The sequence below is a fragment of the Oncorhynchus tshawytscha genome, linkage group LG11, assembly GCF_018296145.1.
Source record: "Oncorhynchus tshawytscha isolate Ot180627B linkage group LG11, Otsh_v2.0, whole genome shotgun sequence".
NCBI classification, from domain to species: Eukaryota; Metazoa; Chordata; class Actinopteri; order Salmoniformes; family Salmonidae; genus Oncorhynchus; species Oncorhynchus tshawytscha.
The window spans coordinates 2476489-2498607 of NC_056439.1; the positions used below are offsets into that span (position 1 = coordinate 2476489).

The 22119-nt window shown below is 49.1% G+C and overlaps 1 protein-coding gene across 6 annotated transcripts in view; it reads right to left on the reverse strand.

Moving 5' to 3' along the window:
- The window catches only part of LOC112262381 (F-box/WD repeat-containing protein 7), a 199343-nt gene that overhangs the window by 75679 nt on the left and 101545 nt on the right, over window positions 1–22119 (reverse strand). For 2 of the 6 annotated variants that reach the window (XM_042329686.1, XM_042329685.1), the window contains exon 1: window positions 17086–17593. The exons of 3 other annotated variants lie outside the window; for them this stretch is intronic. In XM_042329686.1, coding sequence (XP_042185620.1) covers window positions 17086–17325 — 240 coding nt within the window. In that variant the 5' untranslated portion in view covers window positions 17326–17593. Of the gene's footprint in view, window positions 1–17058; window positions 17596–22119 lie in introns of those variants that run through there. One more of the 6 variants, XM_042329684.1, reaches the window with a different exon arrangement.

The window sequence follows — 22119 nt, forward strand, 5'->3', positions numbered from 1 at the left end:
ACGACCAGTCAGACATTTTGACTGAGCACAGCGCGAGAGTGCAGTAAATGTCAATCTAGGCTCCTGGGAGAAGAATGAGAGAGCTAGAAGTCTTCACAACAGTGACAGAAGTCTCCTCAGATCAACAAGATGGGACCCAAACAAAGTGATACTGAAATGATTTCTTGAAATTAGCGTGAGTTGTAGCTACACATGTCATTCAGTTGCATTGCTCCTTCTTCATAACAAACTCTGCACTATTGTCCACTGGCAATAGGTCCTTTGGTTTGCCTTTGTTTGAGATCTACCCAGTGGAGGCAGAGACATTTTCTCTAGTTATGAATGTTTCATATAGGTCACTTATGCAATGGTAAATAGCCTTAATGTTTCAAAGCACTGTTCACACTCGGCCATCAATAATAGTCAAAACAATAGGCTCTATGAATATTTTACTTCTGAAAGAAATGTCTCCCCAGAGTGTATTCTTGATGGCTGCTTTTGAACAAGTTAAGACAGCAGCAATTAACATTCTGTGCGATAGTTTCTAGTGTAAACAAAGTCTCTTATCCAAGTCGTGAGTCTCAAAGCATTAGTGGAACGTCGAGTGAAAAATCGCATGCAGAAATCACACCCGTCGATTGGTAATATCATTATAGCCGTATCAAATGAAACAAACACAAAAACATCACGGTTGAATGTTAATCACTGCAAATCTACTTTCTGGAGCAGTGCGGAACTAGCTAATCAACTCGCAGGCATCAAACAGTATGACAAACTACCTCTTTGCATGCAGTCTTCCAATTAGAATTCTTAATGAAGAACTACTGCCATTGTCTAGAAATCTGAATGTAGCTGCAGAGGAAGAGGGAAAAAGTCATTTTCCTATACCACTCAGAGAAGGCACTGCAGCATACTGCACTGTTAGAAAAACTAAAAATGCCTTGATTTCCCAAGCAGAGTTCATCTACAGCTGTTCTACACAAACTGTTCTACCCCAGAAGTGTATTTTTCTGGCAGCTGTCATAACAAATTTGGTTTCGGTGAAGATCACATTTTACGCTACTTGGGAAAGTCTCGCAGCAATCAAAATGGCCGACATTCTTTGTTCAGTAAGTTTGAGCTCTATGGATCTTAGACAAGACTAATGGAAACGGTAACAGGAGGACTTGTCAAACCCTTAAGTCTTAATCCTCAACCACATTACACAGCAAGTAGCCCAGAAATGACTTTTAGGTCAATATTAATCACTCCCAGCGTTGGTCTGTAGTTTTTATGAATGCTAGTTCAAACTGCATTTGCGACAGGGACAGTTGAGGAACGCAGTGGCATTCAGAAATAAAGTCAACCTCATCATGGGTTTAGAGACTGAATGATTCCATTAAGCTACGGCTAATGAAGAGCCCACCCAGTCCACAGGAAAGGGAGGATCGGGGTGCTGTTGGCCGGAGATAAGACAAGTCCATAGAGAGAGAGATGGAAGGAAGGAGAGAGAGGATGAGGAGGGGTAATATGTGGTAAGGCGAGAGAGAGGGTGAAGGAGAGAGTGGGAGCGGGTGGGGACTGTCGGGAAAATAGAGGGAGCCACTGGACCTACAAACAGACACAATCAATACTCTAAGACATGCAGCTCTCGCCCCTCTCCTCAGTACGGTGCTTTGAACGAGAAAAATGGGGGAAAATGGGGGGTGAAAGTAATTGCATTCCTCCTCCCTCAGTAAACTAACTGTAAGGCTATTCAAAGTCGAATGACGAAGTGGGTCCTGTATGTCCTTGAGTCTGTAAACGTGAGAGAGCTGTGTCACTGTACTACTAAACCAGAATGATTTTTTAAGGAAATACGGAGAGTGCAAGTGGTCTGCAGTAACAACCAACACAAAACGGAAATGCCCCTAGACGCGACGTGGAGAGGTGTGAAAGGGTTGCCTTGACATACAGATGTAGGAGCCTACAGGCAGAACGAGAGATGCCAGAAACAGAGAGAGATGGGAATGTCCAGCTGAAGCCCATTAAGTTGCATATCCTATCCTCCTCCATTCTTCCTTGGCTGGTTGGTTTTCCTCAGAAAATGCTCTTCCCTCTTCCAGATGTCTCCTGACCTGACTTTTTAAAACACGGCAACAAGCGGCTGCTCGGAACTCCCGCTTCTTCCTCATCAATCTACTGGCCTGGCGGGGCCAGGATCTAAGGTTGACAGCATTCCCTAAACATTCCAGCTACTGGAAATGGCCCCAGTGGGAATAGTGGGAATGGGCCTTTGACTAATGGTGGGAATGTCCCCTTCTGTAACATGGAGAAAAGGGCTGGTGTGACGAAGGGTTGGAAAGTTGATGTAAAACACAAGTGAACCTGACGGTGAGGAAACAGACCTTAGACAAGGTCATTGATGTCAACAAGTCCCTGCGGTGGTTAGCTATAGGTGGGGTTTAAATGGCTGCCTTGATCTAGGCTAGTCATCCAACAGATGGAGTCACTCATACGCAACAACGCCAGTCCCTCAACTTACAGTCGCAGACGAATGTTGCACTGTGACACAAGACAATGACGGCCGTCATGCCAACGTGTGTTCAGTCTTGTCTGCTGCCAAGGACGGTCCGCTACGGTACGGCAGAGGAGAGCGGCTGGACGATGAGCATTGTTGTATCACTGCACACAAAGCCTGAGGGCTGAAGGAACTGACAGGCAGGGTCCTATTAATAGCCGGTTGAGTCACCGGAGCTACATTAGTGAGAGGCTGGCGACTCGCTTTTACATAGAAAACGCATCCATCTCACCCCTGTGCCTGGGTGCCTTGATGTTATGTATAATTAAATACAGAGAAAGCCAAGAGGGGGCAGGGGGAAGCTGTCCTTAATTGGACAGGGATCTTGAGTAACAAGTTTAGAGAGAAGACGGGCTGGAAGGAAGGCCTGGTTGGTTGGGTAGGCAGGCAATGGTGGAGGTGGACAAAGTTCAGGCTGCTAAAGAGATGTGGGAGTTGGGCTGCGTCTGAAATGGCACCCTGTTCCCTGTATAGTGCAATACTTCTGAGCAGGGCCCTGGTCAAATGTAGTGCACTACACAGGGAATAGGGTGTCACTTGGGACAAACCCGTGGCCTTCTGAACTGAAGGGATGCGATGTGCCGCTTGCCTTTACTTGGGTGATGACGGAGGTCTCTCAGACGGGGAGGTGGACGGCACAGCGAGCCCAGGCAAGGGGAGACATTTATAAAATGGCGCAGGGTTTATAAATAGGGGGGAAGTTGAAGCCTGGCGTAACATCTCCCACATGATACACAGTTATAATCAAATGTGAGAAGAGACCTCGGGTTTCCAACGTCTTCAAAACATGGTCAGCTAACTGTGTGTGTGTGTGTGTGAGTCCGCTAACTACGGCAGCCACGAAAATCCTCATGAGTCATTGTGTTTCCTTGGATAAGTCGTTCCTTACTTTGTCACAACATGCAACAAGTTTGTCTGCCTTTCTGCCTCGATTCTTTCTAACAGAGACATTAACATTGTCCCTGCACACATTGGTTTCCCTCTGCATGCTAAACGTTAGTCTTTGGAGGCCTTCAGTTGTAGACACGTCGGTAGAGGACATGTGGAGATCGATGGAAGCGTGAGAGGTCTGTCTGTATTCAGAATGAATACGCAGTACATCTGATGACTAGATAACCACAAGGCCCCTTCGTGCTCCTTCACATCCAGGGATGCAGACTAACTAATACAATGGGAGAGCGCACACACACAATCACACTCTTTCCAAGGACACTCATATAGCGGTATTAAAAGCAGAAACAAAAAGGAAGCAATTGTGAGGCGCCCTATGGGACTCCCAATCACGGCCGGTTGTGATACAGCCTGGATTCGGACCAGGGTGTCTGTAGTGACTAGCCTATACTTTACATGAATGACCTTTAAGCATTAACGACTGGTCTCAACTAGTTTGGTACCACTGAATGGTGAGAGCTCATCTGATACTGGGGATCCGTTAGACAGAGCAGCCTAAGCAGCTCCACTCTAGCCAAGGCATGGAGGGAATCATTACCCGCGCTGGTGACAGGCATGACGAGGCACTCTACAGTGAGCCTGACAAATGGGTGAACTGAACCCACTATATTAGATACTTGACAGAATACCAGCCAACCCGGACTGACCAGCACCGTTGTTCAAAACCAAAGTCTACCAGAACAACTCATTCAATCAAGCAACAAAGGCTCTCCACTCCTTGATCAAACTGCCCGGAGGTACTTGTTTAGTCTTTCTTTAGTCTGTACAATACACTGGAGTTTCAGCCGTCTGCAACAACAGAACAAGCAATAACGCTCCTTCTTTCCACTCTATATTCTGCAGGCTGTGCAAGGCTATCTTTATTACTACCAATGCTGAGCCTGGCTGCACTCCACAGTGGGTTCACTGTGGGTGGCGGAGAGAGAGAGCGAGAGAAACTATGTGCACATAATTTGACATTTGAAATCTCTTTATTCTTTCTCTCTTTATTCTTTCTGGAGTGTAACTGTTCGTTCATTGTCTATTTCACTTTTGTTTGTTATCCATTTCACTGGCTTTGGCAATGTTAACATTGGTTTCCCATGCTAATAAAGCCCCTTACATTGAGATGGAGAGAGAGAGGGCAGGGAGGGAGAGAGAGGGCAGGGAGGGGTAGAGGCAACATCGCCTGCCAGCTCATAGCTCACAGGATCCTATGACCGTTATGTCTTGCATCCAAGCCTTTCGCCTAAGAAATGCCCACCACTCTCTCCCTCCCCCTCTCTTTATCCGTCCTTCAGTCTCCGTCTCTCGCTCTGCAGCTCTCTCTTTTGGCATGTCTCTCTAAACTCTCAGCACCTGCACCCTCAGAGCAGCGGCAGGGGGACCACACACAGAGGACGAGGGACGGAGGGGTTATGCACAGATTAAACAAACCATGCAGACAGCCGCATCAATTACAGCCGGCCGGTTGGCTATCTATTCACCGGCTGCGTCCGACTGCCTGCTGACGACCCAATTACGTGCCTGCTAGGCGCGCAAGCCAGAGCAACAGAGAGATGGGTGGGTGGGTTTTAAAAGGGGAGTAGCAACAGATACTGAGGCTTGGAAAGGAGGACCAGACAGACATTTAACCAGCTCATTCCCAACCAGGGGATCCCAGCCCAGAACACAAGACTGTGGAGGCGGGGAGTCGGGGCAGTGTTGCACAGGGATAATTACACAAATGAGAGAGAAATCTATAATGGGGGGGACATTGAGACAGAGACAACAGATCAATGAGGAAGATTGATTCTCTATATATACAGTGGGGCAAAAAAGTATTTAGTCAGCCACCAATTGTGCAAGTTCTCCCACTTAAAAAGATGAGGCCTGTAATTTATCATCATAGGTACACTTCAACTATGACAGACAAAATGAGAAAAAAAATCCAGAAAATCACTGAAGGATTTTTAATGAATTTATTTGCAAACAATAACAAGCTTCTCAATACTTTGTTATATACCCTTTGTTGGCAATGACAGAGGTCAAACGTTTTCTGTAAGTCTTCACAAGGTTTTCACACACTGTTGCTGGTATTTTGACCCATTCCTCCATGCAGATCTCCTCTAGAGCAGTGATATTTTGGAGCTGTTGCTGGGCAACACGGACTTTCAACTCCCTCCAAAGATTTTCTATGGGGTTGAGATCTGGAGACTGGCTAGGCCACTCCAGGACCTTGAAATGCTTCTTACGAAGCCACTCCTTCGTTGCCCGGGCGGTGTGTTTGGGATCATTGTCATGCTGAAAGACCCAGCCACGTTTCATCTTCAATGCCCTTGCTGATGGAAGGAAGTTTTCACTCAAAATCTCACGATACATGGCCCCATTCATTCTTTCCTTTACACGGATAAGTCGTCCTGGTCCCTTTGCAGAAAAACAGCCCCAAAGCATGATGTTTCCACTCCCATGCTTCACAGTAGGTATGGTGTTCTTTGGATGCAACTCAGCATTCTTTGTCCTCCAAACACGACAAGTTGAGTCCCTGGTGGCGTAGTGTGTTACTGATGGTAGGCTTGGTTACTTTGGTCCCAGCTCTCTGCAGGTCATTCACTAGGTCCCCCCGTGTGGTTCTGGGATTTTTGCTCACCGTTCTTGTGATCATTTTGACCCCACGGGGTGAGATCTTGCGTGGAGCCCCAGATCGAGGGAGATTATCAGTGGTCTTGTATGTCTTCCATTTCCTAATAATTGCTCCCACAGTTAATTTCTTCAAACCAAGCTGTTTACCTATTGCAGATTCAGTCTTCCCAGCCTGGTGCAGGTCTACAATTTTGTTTCTGGTGTCCTTTGACAGCTCTTTGGTCTTGGCCATAGAGGAGTTTGGAGTGTGACTGTTTGAGGTTGTGGACAGGTGTATTTTATACTGATAACAAGTTCAAACAGGTGCCATTAATACAGGTAACGAGTGGAGGACAGAGGAGCCTCTTAAATCCTACAATGTGATTTTCTGGATTTTTCTTTCTCATTTTGTCTGTCATAGTTGTACCTATGATGAAAATTACAGGCCTCTCTTTTTAAGTGGGAGAACTTGCACAATTGGTGGCTGACTAAATACTTTTTTTGCCCCACTTTATATACACACACATACTGTTAGAGTGAGAGCTGTGGCGCGAGGGGCCCAGTGAGAAGCATAGCACCGGTTCCTTGGAAAGCGTTAATTGAAAATAAACAGTCCAGTTTTGGTGGAAGAGGTAACAGGGTAGCTTAGCCACTCTGCTCTCAGGCTGGCAGCTTAGAGACGCCGGCACAAACAACGCCCAGATATCCCAAACCTCCTAGAGCAGCTCGGCCCCGTGTGGCTCCTGACACAAGTGCTTAGCAATACTAGATCACAGGTAAGGAGCAGGGGCCCCGATACACTACGCCTCTGACTCACTTCAAAAACAGACTCCCAAACAAACCGTTAGTGAAGCAGCAAGGAGAAAACAGGCTACGACAACGCAGTCTTGTTTAACCTCAGGCTTACATATTGGATGTAGTTGTTGGTAATGATGACTCTCAGTCATGTGAGTAGACCCTGAGGTACTGTACACCAGACACGACAACTGAGAAGCAGAGCAGTGTGTATCTGCGTGCGTGTAGAGGGGTTTTAAAAGCTGCCATCCCAACTTCAGTTTCTCTCCGGTTGGGGAACATGGCGATGCTTAGGCCCCGTGACGCATTCCTGAGGGAGGGGAACGCCTCTTATTAACCCCTCTTGCCCCCGTCTGCCGTGGGAAATGTCAGTGCCTCCAGGCAGCCCTGCTGCAGGTGGGAAGGGCCGTGACTAAAGTACGACCTGAACCAGTCGGTCGTGAGCCGACTGAGCAGGTCTTGGTCACACTGCGTCGCGTACAGCATACCACAGGAGAGACTGCATGCAGTGTTTAGAGAGAGAACTCATATTCACCTTTAAAACGCTACAGTGTCGAGACATGCATGCGCGTCGAGACAAGATATGCACGCGAGAGAGATTGCCGTGTCATCAATGATGACCAGGCTAATTTATGTTACTCAGAAACAAGTCAATGTTTTCCAGTACACTCTGATGAACATTGATAAGGAACAGTGTTTGTTTACCATGATTCTTGTGAGTAAAGAGAACAGAACTCTCATATTGGTTGATTAGATCAGAGGAAATCAAACAAAATCAGGTCAAGAGGTAGTGATGATGGCAGATGATTCGATAAGACTGCTGCTACAAACCAGAAACACGAAAACCGACCGCCCTCCCTGGCTACCGAATCCTTGCCTCTTCATTTTCTTAGTGGGGGACAGAACAGCTTGGTTGGGCCGAACTGCTGGCTGGCTCTCTCCCTCTCTCTGCCCTGGAATTGGTCTGCCTAGAATAGCATGGAGCAGATGCCTTCCTCCCTTCCACCCCCCTTCAGTGTTATTTGGAGCCCAAGGGCAATGGAATCCCAGCACCTCTTCCAGGAGTGAGGGAGCAGAGCTCTGGTCCTTGCCTCAGGAGAGAGAGTGGGGGTTGAACGGGGCCGGGCATCAGCTGTCCAGATCACAAATCCAGAGATGAATGTGGCAGCCAGCCGCCCATATAGACATTACAGATATGGTCAAATACGCCAAGGTGCGGGAAGGGAGGAAGGCGCTAGTGAGCGAGGCTAGCTAGCGAGACGGCTAACACCAGGGGAACGCCCCATGAGTCCACGCCCCACAAATCCTTTTGACATGATTTGACATCATTTCGCCATCACTTCTTCCTTGGCTTTGAACTGAAGGGGAGGTCAGTACGTCTGAGGCGAACGTGTTGTGGGTTTCTCTCAGCAGCTGAGCCATAACGACAGAGAGGAGCTCTTCTTATGTGGGTTCTATTAATAGAGAGTAAAGGAGCAGCAGGACAGATGGTTGTGATGCGCAGCCAGAATGCCATGGGTATCCATCACACTGCAACACTTAGTTGGTGATGGGGACTTACGGTCAGTTTGTGAGCGAAGACCGGATTGTCTACTGATAATGGGGGAAAAGTGCATTTAGAGCTGGAGGGTGATGAATAAAAGCCTTAAGAGTATAATCTGTAATAGAAAAATGACAAGATGGACAATGAAGGATTAGAAGTGGGCGAGGGTGCCATGAAGAGCTCCCAGATAGCACTTATCTCTTGTGAACTTGTCGGGAAAGGAGAGACTGCAGATACAACGGACCGACTGCCCAGTGGCAGGGCATGTCTTACACCACGAGGCCCATTGAAGGGATATAACAGGCGGCTCCCCTGTGAGAACAACACCGCTCTCTGGGAGTCTGTGTTTCATCCTCTGCTCAAAGCTGTGTCACAGCCCAGCAGGATACAGAGTAAAAACAAGCGTACGGGTCTGTTCAATACGCTGTAACCTATTCTACTTGGTCGGGAATAGACAGGCGATCAGTCGGAGGGACCTTGGATTTCTAGTGTGTGGGGAGAGCGTGACCTTGTGAATGCGGTCCCCAGTGGCAGACTACATTTTTAAAAGGTCATCATTTTGAAGCGTGACACTATACTGACACAATAGAAACAAATAGCTAAATATGCAATAATTAATCCAAAAAGAAAGCCAGAACTCAGAAGGTCTTGGAGTGGTAATGTAGCGTGCTTTATTATTCCAGCATAAGCCATGTCGTATTGCAGTCTATTGCATCAGCAAATGGACCATCTTCAGTGCTTCTCCAGGCCCTCCATTTTAACGGCATCTCTCCTGCAATGACACCTTGCTGTCAACTGCAATAACGTGAACAGGGCCGCTAAAGCGATGCGGCGAGGAGACGATTGCTTCGGTGGGCTATGATGCAGAGTCGAGGGATTGCGAGTCCCATTTTGATCTATGTAGCACCAAATGAGTACAGGGTGAAGCTCCTCAAATCCAAAAAGGTCTTATCTGAACCGCCCGCCGCAGGCACCTTAACACATGACTGGGCCCGACCGGCAAGAAGTTGGTCAATGTGTTTACTAGAAGATGGATTTGAGAAATAATCCACTGCAGAGATTGGAGTCTTGGGAGGAGCGTGAGGGAGTTAAGGGAGTCAACTGGCCGTGCACTGATCTCTAAGGCCTGGTGTGGGCTTTTCTCAACATCTCTTCGTCAGCATAAAGGTGCAAACTTTTCTTGTGCTTTCTCTGCAAATAACTTGTTTGAAAGTATGATGAATGAAGCAGAGTAGTGCTAAGCAGTTAGCACGCAAGGGCATATACAGTATTCAAACAGTACACTGGCGAAGTTGAATTTAACAGCCTAAAATTGGTGCCATCTCATATCCCTTTTATCCAACACTCTTGGAAATGGAAATGTTTTTGAAATGTGACCGAAGACATGACAGCGAGGTTGCAATCTGCGCCTGGCTTGCAGCATGCATCATAGGCCACACCTACCAAGAGTGTCACGTCGCCCTGCTTCACACACACCTTACAAACAAACAAAAAGGCCACATGAGCACTCAATTACATCTTGTTTTATACTAGATACTTGGCTGATTAACGGCTAAATCCGCAACAGCTTACATGTCCCCGTGAGGCTATACAAAACTACTTTGAAGGCAAAGAAGGGATGTATAACGGACAAACAGCAAAGTGTTTCCTTCCGTGGCTTTTGAGATCTAGCTATTAGCTCATCCACTTTGCACTTGATATCAGTCTCTAGGGAAAGTTGTCACCTATACTGAGTGAAAGTCCAAGCAGCTGATGACAGGGGACAGGACACATAGCTGTAATGGGCAGGTCCAGATCATCTTACCCCAAATGGCACGGCAGCGGGATGAGCCAGGAAAGTAACACCAAGTCTCAAATGCACTGCTGTGTAAGTCTAATTCCCGATAACCATCAGCAGCTGGATACCGGTTCTGGGCCTGGCAAACGATTCTTGCGTAACCTGTTGGCACATTTGAATTGGAAACTCAAGCCAAGACTATGTTATTTATATCAGGAGATCGACAGAGTTGAAGGACGATACAAAAGATCCTGGAGATGTCCTCAGACAAGGACCGTATTTAAGCTTGTGTGCCTACATTTCAGGAGACACATTATTGCTAAGCTATTACAGAGGAAACAAATGTTATTTAACATTATTGCTGAGCGATTAACCAAGATTTTGTTTTCTTTTGGGTGGGTTTATTAAAACAACTAATTGACAGATGTCAGTTCAATTGCTTGAATTCCATTCAGGAATTGTGTGTGAGCCCAACGCGCCGTATCTTTAGAGAGAAATCCAATTATTCTCGACAGAAATGCTGGCCTGAAGGGGAGTTGTAGTTTGCATTAAGCAAATATTCAACCTAGTTCAGTGCAGAAACCTGGTAATTAACTACAATTCATCTTAGTTTAATTACATACGACCTTGCCGTGAAACGCTTACTTAAGCTCTTAAACAACAATGCAGTTCAAGAAATAGTCAAGAACATCCATTGCACCGGTTCTTTCCGGCTTGGACAAAGACACTTTTACGCATGTTAGGTTAGATACACACGGAACGCATAAGAGAGGAATGTACACAACAACGAGAGGGATAGAGACCGTTTGTGCATGTATGCCTCATCTACTTTGAAGAAGCAGAAAAATGATTTTGTCAGGCTAGCCTAGCTGAATAGGATGACTGAAGATCCGTACAGTATGGGGAGCACAGAGATAACGTTAGATGGTCTGGCTGGCAGCTATTCCCTGAGCAGAGATGAGATGATTACTTTAAGGAATGAAAAAAAAATCAAGTCATAAAATAAAAAACTTTTAAAATATTTGATTATTTCATAGTCATATCCTATTTCTCTATTGACCAGACTGAAAATATTCCATCGTCTCTATGTTTTTGCAATTGAATGTTCATAATGATTGACTTCGGAATTTCCATTAAAAAAAAACATATAAATATATATTTTCTGTCAATAATCCATAATGCATTTAATGTATAATCGAAACCGTAATCCATGATTATTTTTTAAATAATCAAACTACCTCAAATCACTAAATCGCTCCGTACTATGGAACATATGATAATGTATTCAGTTAAATAAGTTTATTAACTTAACAGTTTTGTTAAAATAACTAAACTTTTCTGCAATTATCTCAGCAGCAACACTGTCGCATTAGAAATGACAGAAATGTCTTGTGAAAGCTCCTGGGACTCTGAGGAATGAGCTCTCTTGAAAGCAGAAGCTCCGGGGACTTAAGTTCTAACGTCCCATAAAGACCAGAGAAATACCAGCAATTCCATTCACTGCAGCCAGCTGCTGCCTCCACAGTAGAGTCTGATGGAGTCTGTGTGGCACACCAGCAAGAGCAGCCCCACAACTGGGCATGGGGGACCTAGCTACTGTTTGGTCTACAGAGACAACGTTCTTCCAGAAGGCAGCCAGTGGCAAAGTTTAGACTGTTTTTCAGTTCGGGGCCTGGAACTCTCTCCTCGCAGGTACCATTTTAACACAGCGACAAAGACTCAAAAACAAAAGGAACTTGTTCTTGAACACGACCCACTAAAGAGCAAAAGGGGAAGCCTGTAAGGGCCCATTTTGTCTTTTCATACAAAGTTAATCTTACTGGGGGAATGTGTGCAAGTTGCTGATAGAACACCTGTATTCTGCAGTGTTTTAGTTAGTGGGAGAGAGTGAAAGAGGTAGAGAGGGAAGGCAAAGATCCCCTGATGGAGGGGTCGGCATGCCGAGGGCGCTGCTCTGCTTTTGTAGGGGGAAACTGCACTCTCGCAACGGGAAGCCAGGGATTAAGCTCGACCGGCAACAGTGCCGTAATCCTACATTTAATATATATATATAAACCAATTACCATCCGGAGGCTGCCAGAGGTGGGGGCTTAACTAACTTTATTCTTCCCGTGTTCGGTTCCCTGTGCCAGGGGTGTCTCGTTTCATGCTCCCCTGGAGGCCTAGGTCTGGTTGGTACCAAAAGGTATATTTCTCACCTTCAGCTCAAACTATTAAATCCTAATTAGCGTCAAGGCTGAGTTTCCCTAGCAGTTGTAGAAAACAGGGCACAGAACATTCCTTACCAAAGGAGAGGGAGGTAAGGAATGAAGGGAGGGATGAACTAGAAAGAGGGAGGGAGCAAGAGAATGAGAGAACCCAGTGGGACAGCTTATTTACAGTTATAACACCCTCAACACCATTTTACAGCCCACATCTGAAACAGTACACGGTACAAATTAACACTTGTTGGATGGAGGTCAAGACATTCCGCTTTCATGAAGTTCCTTTTAAAGGGCTAGAGTACCAGGTCCAAAACAACCACTGAGTTTAACAGGTTAAAGGGCTAGAGTACCGTGTCCAAACCAACCACTGAGTTTAACAGGTTACAGGGTTAGTGTACCGTGTCCAAACCAACCACTGAGTTTAACAGGTTAAAGGGCTAGAGTACCGGGTACAAAACAACCACTGAGTTTAACAGGTTAAGGGCTAGAATACCAGGTCCAAAACAACCACTGAGTTTAACAGGTTAAAGGGCTATAGCCATCGTATGCCTGGACAGTTGCTCATCCTGCTTTGTGATGTGTGCGTTGACTGTGAACCTAGTTTGGTCTCCCTTTTTGTTAGTCATGCGGTGTAACAGAGGAATGTAACAGTCTGTTTTACCTTGCAAAAAATGATTATGGTGATTATTATGAGTATCACTTGAATCCCATTGGACAGTGAGCGAAACACTTACAAAGAGAAACATCTCTTTAATTCTGACTCTGTGGCCAGGAAAGACGGAGCATAGTGGATATTATCCTGCCTAGCCACCCCCTTAGATCCCTTTCGGCTCAGCTTTTGAACCTGCAGCTAGCGCGTAAACAGCGCTAATGAAGGACAAATTACCATTCTGATCCCTTTGTCTCTGAGCTGTTTTACCCAGTGGATGGCTTTGATCTCAGACAGAAGAGAGAGAAAGAGAGGGGGAGAGCAAGAGACAGGGGAGCGGGGAAGATGGAGCGGGCGAGACAAAATGTGGGGAGGGAGAGCGAGCGAGCGAGAGCGGGAGAGGGGGCGGGAGAGCGAGCGGGCGAGAGGGGGCGGGGAGAGCGAGCGGGCGAGAGGGCGAGAGAGGGGAGAGCGGGAGCGGGCGAGAGGGGGCGGGGAGAGCGAGCGGGCGAGAGGGGGCGGGGAGAGCGAGCGGGCGAGAGGGGGCGGGGAGAGCGAGCGGGCGAGAGGGGGCGGGGAGAGCGAGCGGGCGAGAGGGGGCGGGGAGAGCGAGCGGGCGAGAGGGGGCGGGGAGAGCGGGAGAGGGGGCGGGGAGAGGGGGGGCGGGGAGAGCGAGCGGGCGAGAGGGGGGCGAGAGGGGGCGGGGAGAGCGAGCGGGCGAGAGGGGGCGGGGAGAGCGAGCGGGGGCGGGGGCGAGAGGGGGCGGGGAGAGCGAGCGGGGGGCGAGAGGGGGGGGGAGAGCGAGAGGGGGCGAGAGGGGGCGAGAGGGGGCGGGGAGAGCGAGCGAGCGAGAGGGGGCGGGGGGGGCGGGCGAGAGGGGGCGGGGAGAGCGAGCGAGGAGAGGGGGCGGGGAGAGCGAGCGGGCGAGAGGGGGCGGGGAGAGCGAGCGGGCGAGAGGGGGCGGGGGGGAGAGCGAGCGAGAGGGGGGCGGGGAGAGCGAGCGAGAGGGGGCGGGGAGAGCGAGCGAGAGGGGGGCGGGGAGAGCGAGCGAGAGGGGGGGGGAGCGAGAGGGGGCGGGGAGAGCGAGCGGGCGAGAGGGGGCGGGGAGAGCGGGCGAGAGGGGGCGGGGAGAGCGAGCGAGAGGGGGGCGGGGAGAGCGAGCGAGAGAGGGGGCGGGGAGAGCGGGCGAGAGGGGGCGGGGAGAGCGAGCGGGGAGAGGGGGCGGGGAGAGCGGGGGAGCGAGAGAGGGGGCGGGGAGAGCGAGCGAGCGGGGGGAGGGGGGCGGGGAGCGAGCGGGGGGCGGGGGGGGGGGGAGAGCGAGCGAGCGGGGGGGCGGGGAGAGCGAGCGAGCGGGGAGAGCGAGAGGGGGCGGGGGAGAGCGAGCGAGAGGGGGCGGGGGGAGGAGAGCGAGCGAGAGGGGGCGGGGGAGAGCGAGCGAGAGCGAGGGGGCGGGGGAGAGCGAGGGGAGCGGGGAGAGGGGGGGCGGGGAGAGCGAGCGAGAGGGGGGGCGGGGAGAGCGAGCGAGAGGGGGCGGGGGGGGGCGAGAGGGGGGGGAGAGCGAGCGAGAGGGGGCGGGGAGAGCGAGCGAGAGGGGGCGGGGAGAGCGAGCGAGAGGGGGCGGGGGGCGAGGAGAGGGGGCGGGGAGAGCGAGAGGGGGGCGGGGAGAGCGAGCGAGGGGGGGGGCGGGGAGAGCGAGCGAGAGGGGGCGGGGAGAGCGAGCGAGAGGGGGCGGGGAGAGCGAGCGAGAGGGGGCGGGGAGAGCGAGCGAGAGGGGGGCGGGGAGAGCGAGCGAGAGGGGGCGGGGAGAGCGAGAGCGAGAGCGAGGGGGGGCGGGGAGAGCGAGCGAGAGGGGGCGGGGGGGGCGAGAGGGGGGTGAGCGAGCGAGAGGGGGCGGGGTGAGCGAGCGAGAGGGGGCGGGGTGAGCGAGGAGAGGGGGCGGGGAGAGCGAGCGAGAGGGGGCGGGGCGAGCGAGCGGGGGGGAGGGGGGGGCGAGCGAGCGGGGAGAGGGGAGAGGGGGCGGGGGGCGAGCGAGCGGGGAGAGGGGAGAGGGGGCGGGGGGCGAGCGAGAGGGGGCGGGGGGGAGAGGGGGCGGGGCGAGCGAGAGCGGGGAGGGGAGAGGGCTGCAGTCTCCTCAGTCACTGTTTTAGCTGTGTCCTCTCCTCATTTCTCTATCCATCCTTCACTCTGTCCCTCAACTCTCTCTGTGAAAGCTGCAGAAGCGGAAAGAGGACAATTATATTCTCTCAATCTTTCATGTCCTCTCCCATCCTTCCCTCAGCAACCCCTATAAAAAAAAAAGAGCCCTTCGTCTAAGCTCCAAGGCATTTTTACTATGATGTAGCCAACACTCAAACATTGAGGTGCCAGTCTAATTTGACAAGAAAATATCAATGCTGTTAGCGGTAGTCAATTCAATTCCCCAAAGTGATTAAGTTTTTTTAAGGGTTCACATCAGTACCTTCTCCACTTGTTGCCGCACACACATAAATAAAAAGTGTGTATGTGTAAGGATGCTGGACTGGTACGAGCGTGGCGTAAGTGGTGCATAAACAGACTGGGTTCTCAAAATGGAAGCCAAATTAGCGGCAGGATATGCTTGCCGAGAAAAGTCATTTTCCTACGCCCATTTCCCCCCCCGAAACATTAAAACGACTTAATTTAGGTTGCTGAGCATAAGGAGTAAAGCCGCAGGCCAGTTGTCGAGGTGTAACGTTCCATCGCGTCCGATACCATTGAACTGTCCTGGCCGCCACTGGCCCCCCTCCTGTCTAGCAGCACCTTCCCATTAAATCGGATGACATCACTGAAACACGTCAGCAATAAAAGACGACTGAAGGGAGAGGACATCCAGAGCCTGTGTCTTTTATGCACTTGTCCCTGTAAAACGTTCAACTTTACGTTCTTGAAACGTCGACAACCGATATTTCCTTGGACTACAGAAGCTGCCAGGTGTTTATCCCTGCGATCAATACATTTGGTCACCGTCTCCTAAACATAACCTATAAATAGAGAGATACCATGCAGCCTTTTTAAGGTCACATGTAGGAGTCCTGAACGGCGCTTTGGGCGAGGCTGCCCGGGCACATGACTGCATCAACAAGAGCATTGTTGCGCCCAGCAGTCTACCCACGACACACGGTAGCATAAAACCGTGTTTTAGAGAGACACCGAATACTTAAATACAAATAAATTGGTTGAAAGCTATTTGCTGAAGTAGGCACATGATTAAGGATTGGGTAGTGTGCATTTGTTAGCATTACACAACATGGTACAATGTCATTGTGACAAAGCCCTTAGTAAAAGTCCTTGGGGAATCGGGTATTCTACCAAACTGACAAGCTATTGCGCTCATTCAAGTGTTGGCAATATAGTTTTCATATTATGAAACGCTTTGTCAAGAATAAAACCTGTCACTGCATTTACGGTCAAGGACAAGTGCCAACACTGACTATCGCTTTTATCTTTCCATCTTGATTTAATGAAACAAGACAAGACAACAGTACAGGTAACAAATGACTGTTTGTTGACTGAAGAGGGGAGAGATGTAGTAGGTACAGTGTTTATACAGTGTTTATATCCACGTTGAGAAGGCTTGTGGGTCAGAGGTCAGAACTATTTTTGAGACTGCCTCCACTGTGTTTCACTTTGACAATATACAACCCAGGGAAGAAACAAGACTCTTGTTGAACATTTCAAAAACAAAATAAAAAAAGTCACCAGAGCAGAAACAAACAGAGGAAAAACAAACAACCTCTGTCAGATGGAGACAAAAACTGTCACCTTGATTAACTACAAACACAACAACACTGAGAAACTGACAACGTGCAATTCAACAGAAGCGAGGAAACGGGTTAGAGACCTTGACGCTAAAACAGAATCACAGTTGCACTAGTCCGCAGACAGTTGTGCTTTCGTCAGTCCCGTCTCACAGATGAGCCAACAGGGTGCGGAATGACCCCTTGACATTTTATGTGGGTGACAGGCGAGATTCCTTGCTCATGTCTGTAAGCATCTGGCCTACCCCAACCCGCCTTAACACACCTTGGGCCCAAGCCCGGCAGCACTCACCCGTCTGCGACAGAAGGGCAGCCCCTGAGTGATGATGTTGATGCTGAAGAGCCGGAGCACTTTCTGCGGGGGCAGTGGTGGCTCCTTAGCCACCTTGACCACCACCTTTGGGTCTGCCACTATGTCCAGGGCCTGGCTCTCCGGTGTTGCCAGGGGGGCCTTCTCTTTCCCTGAGGCCTTGGGCATCTTCTTTCGGGATCCGGAAGATGCAAAAAGGGGTATGGGGCAATGCCTCAGCATTGCAAGAACAGGGGCTGGTAGGTCATATCCCAGAGGGGTAATCAGGGGTGGGTCGGCTCAGGGAGCAGGTTGTTGTACGTAGTGGCCGGGGGAATTCAACTCTTCTCTCTGGAGCTCTTGAAAACACTAATGCAACCCTCACGGTGCCCTGTTGATGCTGGTCTGTCCACTACGAGCTCGCTCCCCAGCTCATCGGCCCTCTTTAAATTATCCCAGGGCGTGATGTCACCGCTGTGGTCCCTGCCAGGCAGAGCAGCTGTCTGCCATGCCTCAGGATAGGCCACGCCCCCCGGAACGACGAGTCACTGTGGAATCCGGCTCCCTAACCCCCTGGGGAGGAATGAGTTCCACCGGTCGTCCAAAACTGCAGTTATGAGGAAGCTCAATGGGGTGACATGTGCAATCCCCCAGACCAGCCCCCTCCTGTCCTGTCTGCTTCTCCCTGACTTACCACTGTAATCAGCTGCTTTGACATGGTCTCTTAACACAGTGGTTCCCAAACGGTGGGGCCCTTTTCTTTTTTTTTTGGAACTCAGTCGGACTTTCAACATACTCTTGAAACCTGCGATAGTAGAATGCACAAGGTGACATTTCTAAATTGGGTAGTGCATCAGCAGTTCTTCTTGTCATGTCAGTCATTACATACCTTAGAGAGCTATTTACAATTTGCCAGAAATGTCCAGATCAGCTGGTCCGTGTCAGGTAACTTTTTTTTTTTTTGGGGGGCATAATGTTACAGTATCGCAGTGGGACATGGGGGGCAATAATGTTACAGTATCATTGTGGGACATGGGGGGGCATAATGTTACAGTATCGCAGTGGGACATGGGGGCAGAATGTTACAGTATCACAGTGGGACATGGGGGCAGAATGTTACAGTATCACATCACAGTGGGACTGGGGGCATAATGTTACAGTATCGCAGTGGGACATGGGGGGGCATAATATAACAGTATCGCAGTGGGACATTGAGGGCTGAATGTTACAGTATCACAGTGGGACATGGGAGGGCTGAATGTTACAGTATCACAGTGGGACATGGGGGGCAGAATGTTACAGTATCACAGCGGGACATGGGGGCAGAATGTTACAGTATCACAGTGGGACATGGGGGCAGAATGTTACAGTATCACAGTGGGACATAATGTTACAGTATCACAGTGGGACATGGGGGGACATAATGTTACAGTATCACAGTGGGACATGGGGGGACATAACGTTACAGTATCATAGTGGGACATGGGGGGACATAACATTACAGTATCACAGTGGGACATGGGGGCATAACATTACAGCATCGCAGTGGGACATGGGGGCATAACATTACAGTATCACAGTGGGACATGGGGGCATAACATTACAGCATCGCAGTGGGACATGGGGGCATAACATTACAGTATCACAGTGGGACATGGGGGCATGACATTACAGCATCGCAGTGGGACATGGGGGCATAACATTACAGCATCGCCGTGGGACATGGGGGGCATAACATTACAGTATCACAGTGGGACATAACATTACAGCATCGCAGTGGGACATGGGGGCATAACATTACAGTATCACAGTGGGACATGGGGGCATAACATTACAGCATCGCAGTGGGACATGGGGGCATAACATTACAGTATCGCAGTGGGACATGGGGGGCATGACATTACAGCATCGCAGTGGGACATGGGGGCATGACATTACAGCATCGCAGTGGGACATGGGGGCATAACATTACAGCATCGCAGTGGGACATGGGGGCATAACATTACAGTATCGCAGTGGGACATGGGGGCATAACATTACAGTATCGCAGTGGGACATGGGGGCATGACATTACAGCATCGCAGTGGGACATGGGGGGCATAACATTACAGTATCACAGTGGGACATAACATTACAGCATCGCAGTGGGACATGGGGGCATAACATTACAGTATCACAGTGGGGCATAACATTACAGTATCGCAGTGGGACATGGGGGCATGACATTACAGCATCGCAGTGGGACATGGGGGCATAACATTACAGCATCGCAGTGGGACATGGGGGACATAACATTACAGCATCACAGTGGGACATGGGGGCATAACATTACAGCATCGCAGTGGGACATGGGGGCATAACATTACAGTATCACAGTGGGACATGGGGGGGAGGGGGCATAATGTTACATAATGTTATGACACCTGTCATAAAGCGACAGTTTATGCCAACTCATGACAAGCAGATCAATACTGTTAGCACATAGCACATTTAGGCTAAGTGGTATGTACATCGAACAGCAGGTCAAGAGATTGTTCCTCACACTCAGAATTACTTAGGCCCATGTTTATGAAATCTAAAGTAAGTGTTAACAGAAACTCGAACTCTTCCGTGCTGCCGGCCAGGGAGTTATGGCATTATAGTAACCTTGACTATGATGCTGAGGCGGATGAAGGATATTTAGATCTGTTGTTCAACACAGCAGACAGATGTCGGAATGTGTGACATGGCCACTTCATCGAGGCTTCATGTAACCTGCTGGAGTCAGGATGGATAGGCTTTAGGCCTACAGTAGACACTCTGATGACGCCGTTTCCCAATGTTTCTTGAGCTTGGGATTTAATTTGAAGGTCGAAATCTCCCTTAGAAGAGCAGGAGAAGTTCTCCAACTTTTTTAATTGCCTCCACTTCTTCTGGGACGATGTTGTCCACAGAATGTGCTGCTGTATGTCGGCTAGGACCTTTCTCAATATAGTGTGTCAACCTATTGGGAATAGACGCCATTACCATACCCACATAGGTCACATCTCAGCACGTGGAACTTCCTCAAATTCTAATCAAAAGGCTGGAGAAAAGAAGGCTGGAGAAATAAATAATTGCTATGGGAAAATTCAACTACAGAAGAAGAAATAGGTCTGGATCAGTGGGGATGACAGAGTCTTCACAACTCAGCAGAACTGACTGACAACAAAGAATGCTGACTCCCCCCTGATCAATAAAGATGTAATGAAAAACAAAGCCCTAGTCCTCTTGAACCGAGAGGCCTCTTCATTGTGTGTTGCTTCTGGATGTTGGCAGGCAACTGAATAATTCATAAATACAAAAGAACTCCCCGCTGTATAAGTGTGTGAGTCTGAATGCGAAGCTAGCAGCATTAGTACCTTTCCCACTGAGGTTTAGTGTAAACAGTCAAGAGTGCAGACACATCGGTGATGGTGACCAGAGACACCAGCAAAACCGCTCGTTTCCGAACACATCCTGAATAGGCTACAGCAAATGTATCTCCCATGTCTATATTCCGGCTACATGAGCTTTTTGGCTAATCTCCAACTTCTAAACTATGTGCCATGGACCCACTGCCGAGGCTTATGTCTGTTAACATGATAGGCCCAAGGTAAACAGTAGGAATGTCAGCCATGAGGGATTTAACCTTGGGTCCTGGGGAATTCAAGCCCAAAGCCTTCGGTTTGAGGGAATCTCTTATCCTGAATGCCATGCAGTTTAAAACAGCCTCCAGACGGATGTTAACTTCCAAGACTTGAGGAGATTTAGAGGTCAGGGTTTAAGGTAGAACGGGGGGGGATGGGAGATCAACTGAGCGGTACTAGAAAAAAGGTTCATGGTTGTGGTTACAGTTCAAGTGGACGCCAATATGCTAACTCCGATGGGCTATATTAGCCTATAGGATCTTAACCTACGGTCTGATCTTCTTAATGAGAATATGCTAACTCCGATGGGCTATATTAGCCTATAGGATCTTAACCTACGGTCTGATCTTCTTAATGAGAATATGCAAACTCCGATGGGCTATATTAGCCTATAGGATCTTAACCTACGGTCTGATCTTCTTAATGAGAATATGCAAACTCCGATGGGCTATATCAGCCTATAGGATCTTAACCTACGTTCTGATCTTCTTAATGAGAATATGCTAACTCCGATGGGCTATATCAGCCTATAGGATCTTAACCTACGGTCTGATCTTCTTAATGAGAATATGCTAACACCGATGGGAGTTACGGTCTGATCTTCTCAATGAGAATAGGTTTACCTGCGTGGTGGTAACTCATCCTCAGTAAACGGTGCCACCGCCCCCCCACCGTTGTCGTTTGTGTCGCCGAGCTGAGAAGCGTGGCGCACCACAGTCAACTGCAGTACATATTGTCCTTCTATAGCACATGCAAGGATTTACAGGGAGGGGGAAAAGGGTGCTGTTTGCAGTACATATTGTCCTTCTATAGCACATGCAAGGACTTACAGGGAGGGGGGAAAGGGTGCTGTTTGCAGTACCTTTTTTGATGTTGTAATATCCCAAATGGACATGGCTGTTTCACCATTAAAGACACCAGCTTCATTTCAAGTGCTTAAAGCATCAGGGCAACTTGTGTTTTAGAAGACATAAGACTAAGCATGCTTGCAAATCCATTAGAATATGAAACAAATACGGTACATCAGACTATTCAGAAACAGGGAACCTGTTTACGTGTAACCGTAGCAACACATTCCCTTATTTCACACATCTGGAAGGCACCGAGAGCCAAATCAGACAAAGCATAACAAGGCTCTTCTGGCCTGGGCTTGTATGGGGACTGGGTATGATGGATCGCTGGGAAGGCTTAGCTCAAACCGGACCACACACAGACCGTTTCCTCGCTGTTTACATTATAACACACTTGCAGTCACACCTCCCTTGCAACAGTGAGTGATTAGCCGATCCACTCTACACAACACATGCTAGAACACAAAGTTGATGAATGAGTAATCACACACAAGCATTTCGCTACACTCGCAATAACATCTGCTTACCATGTGTATGTG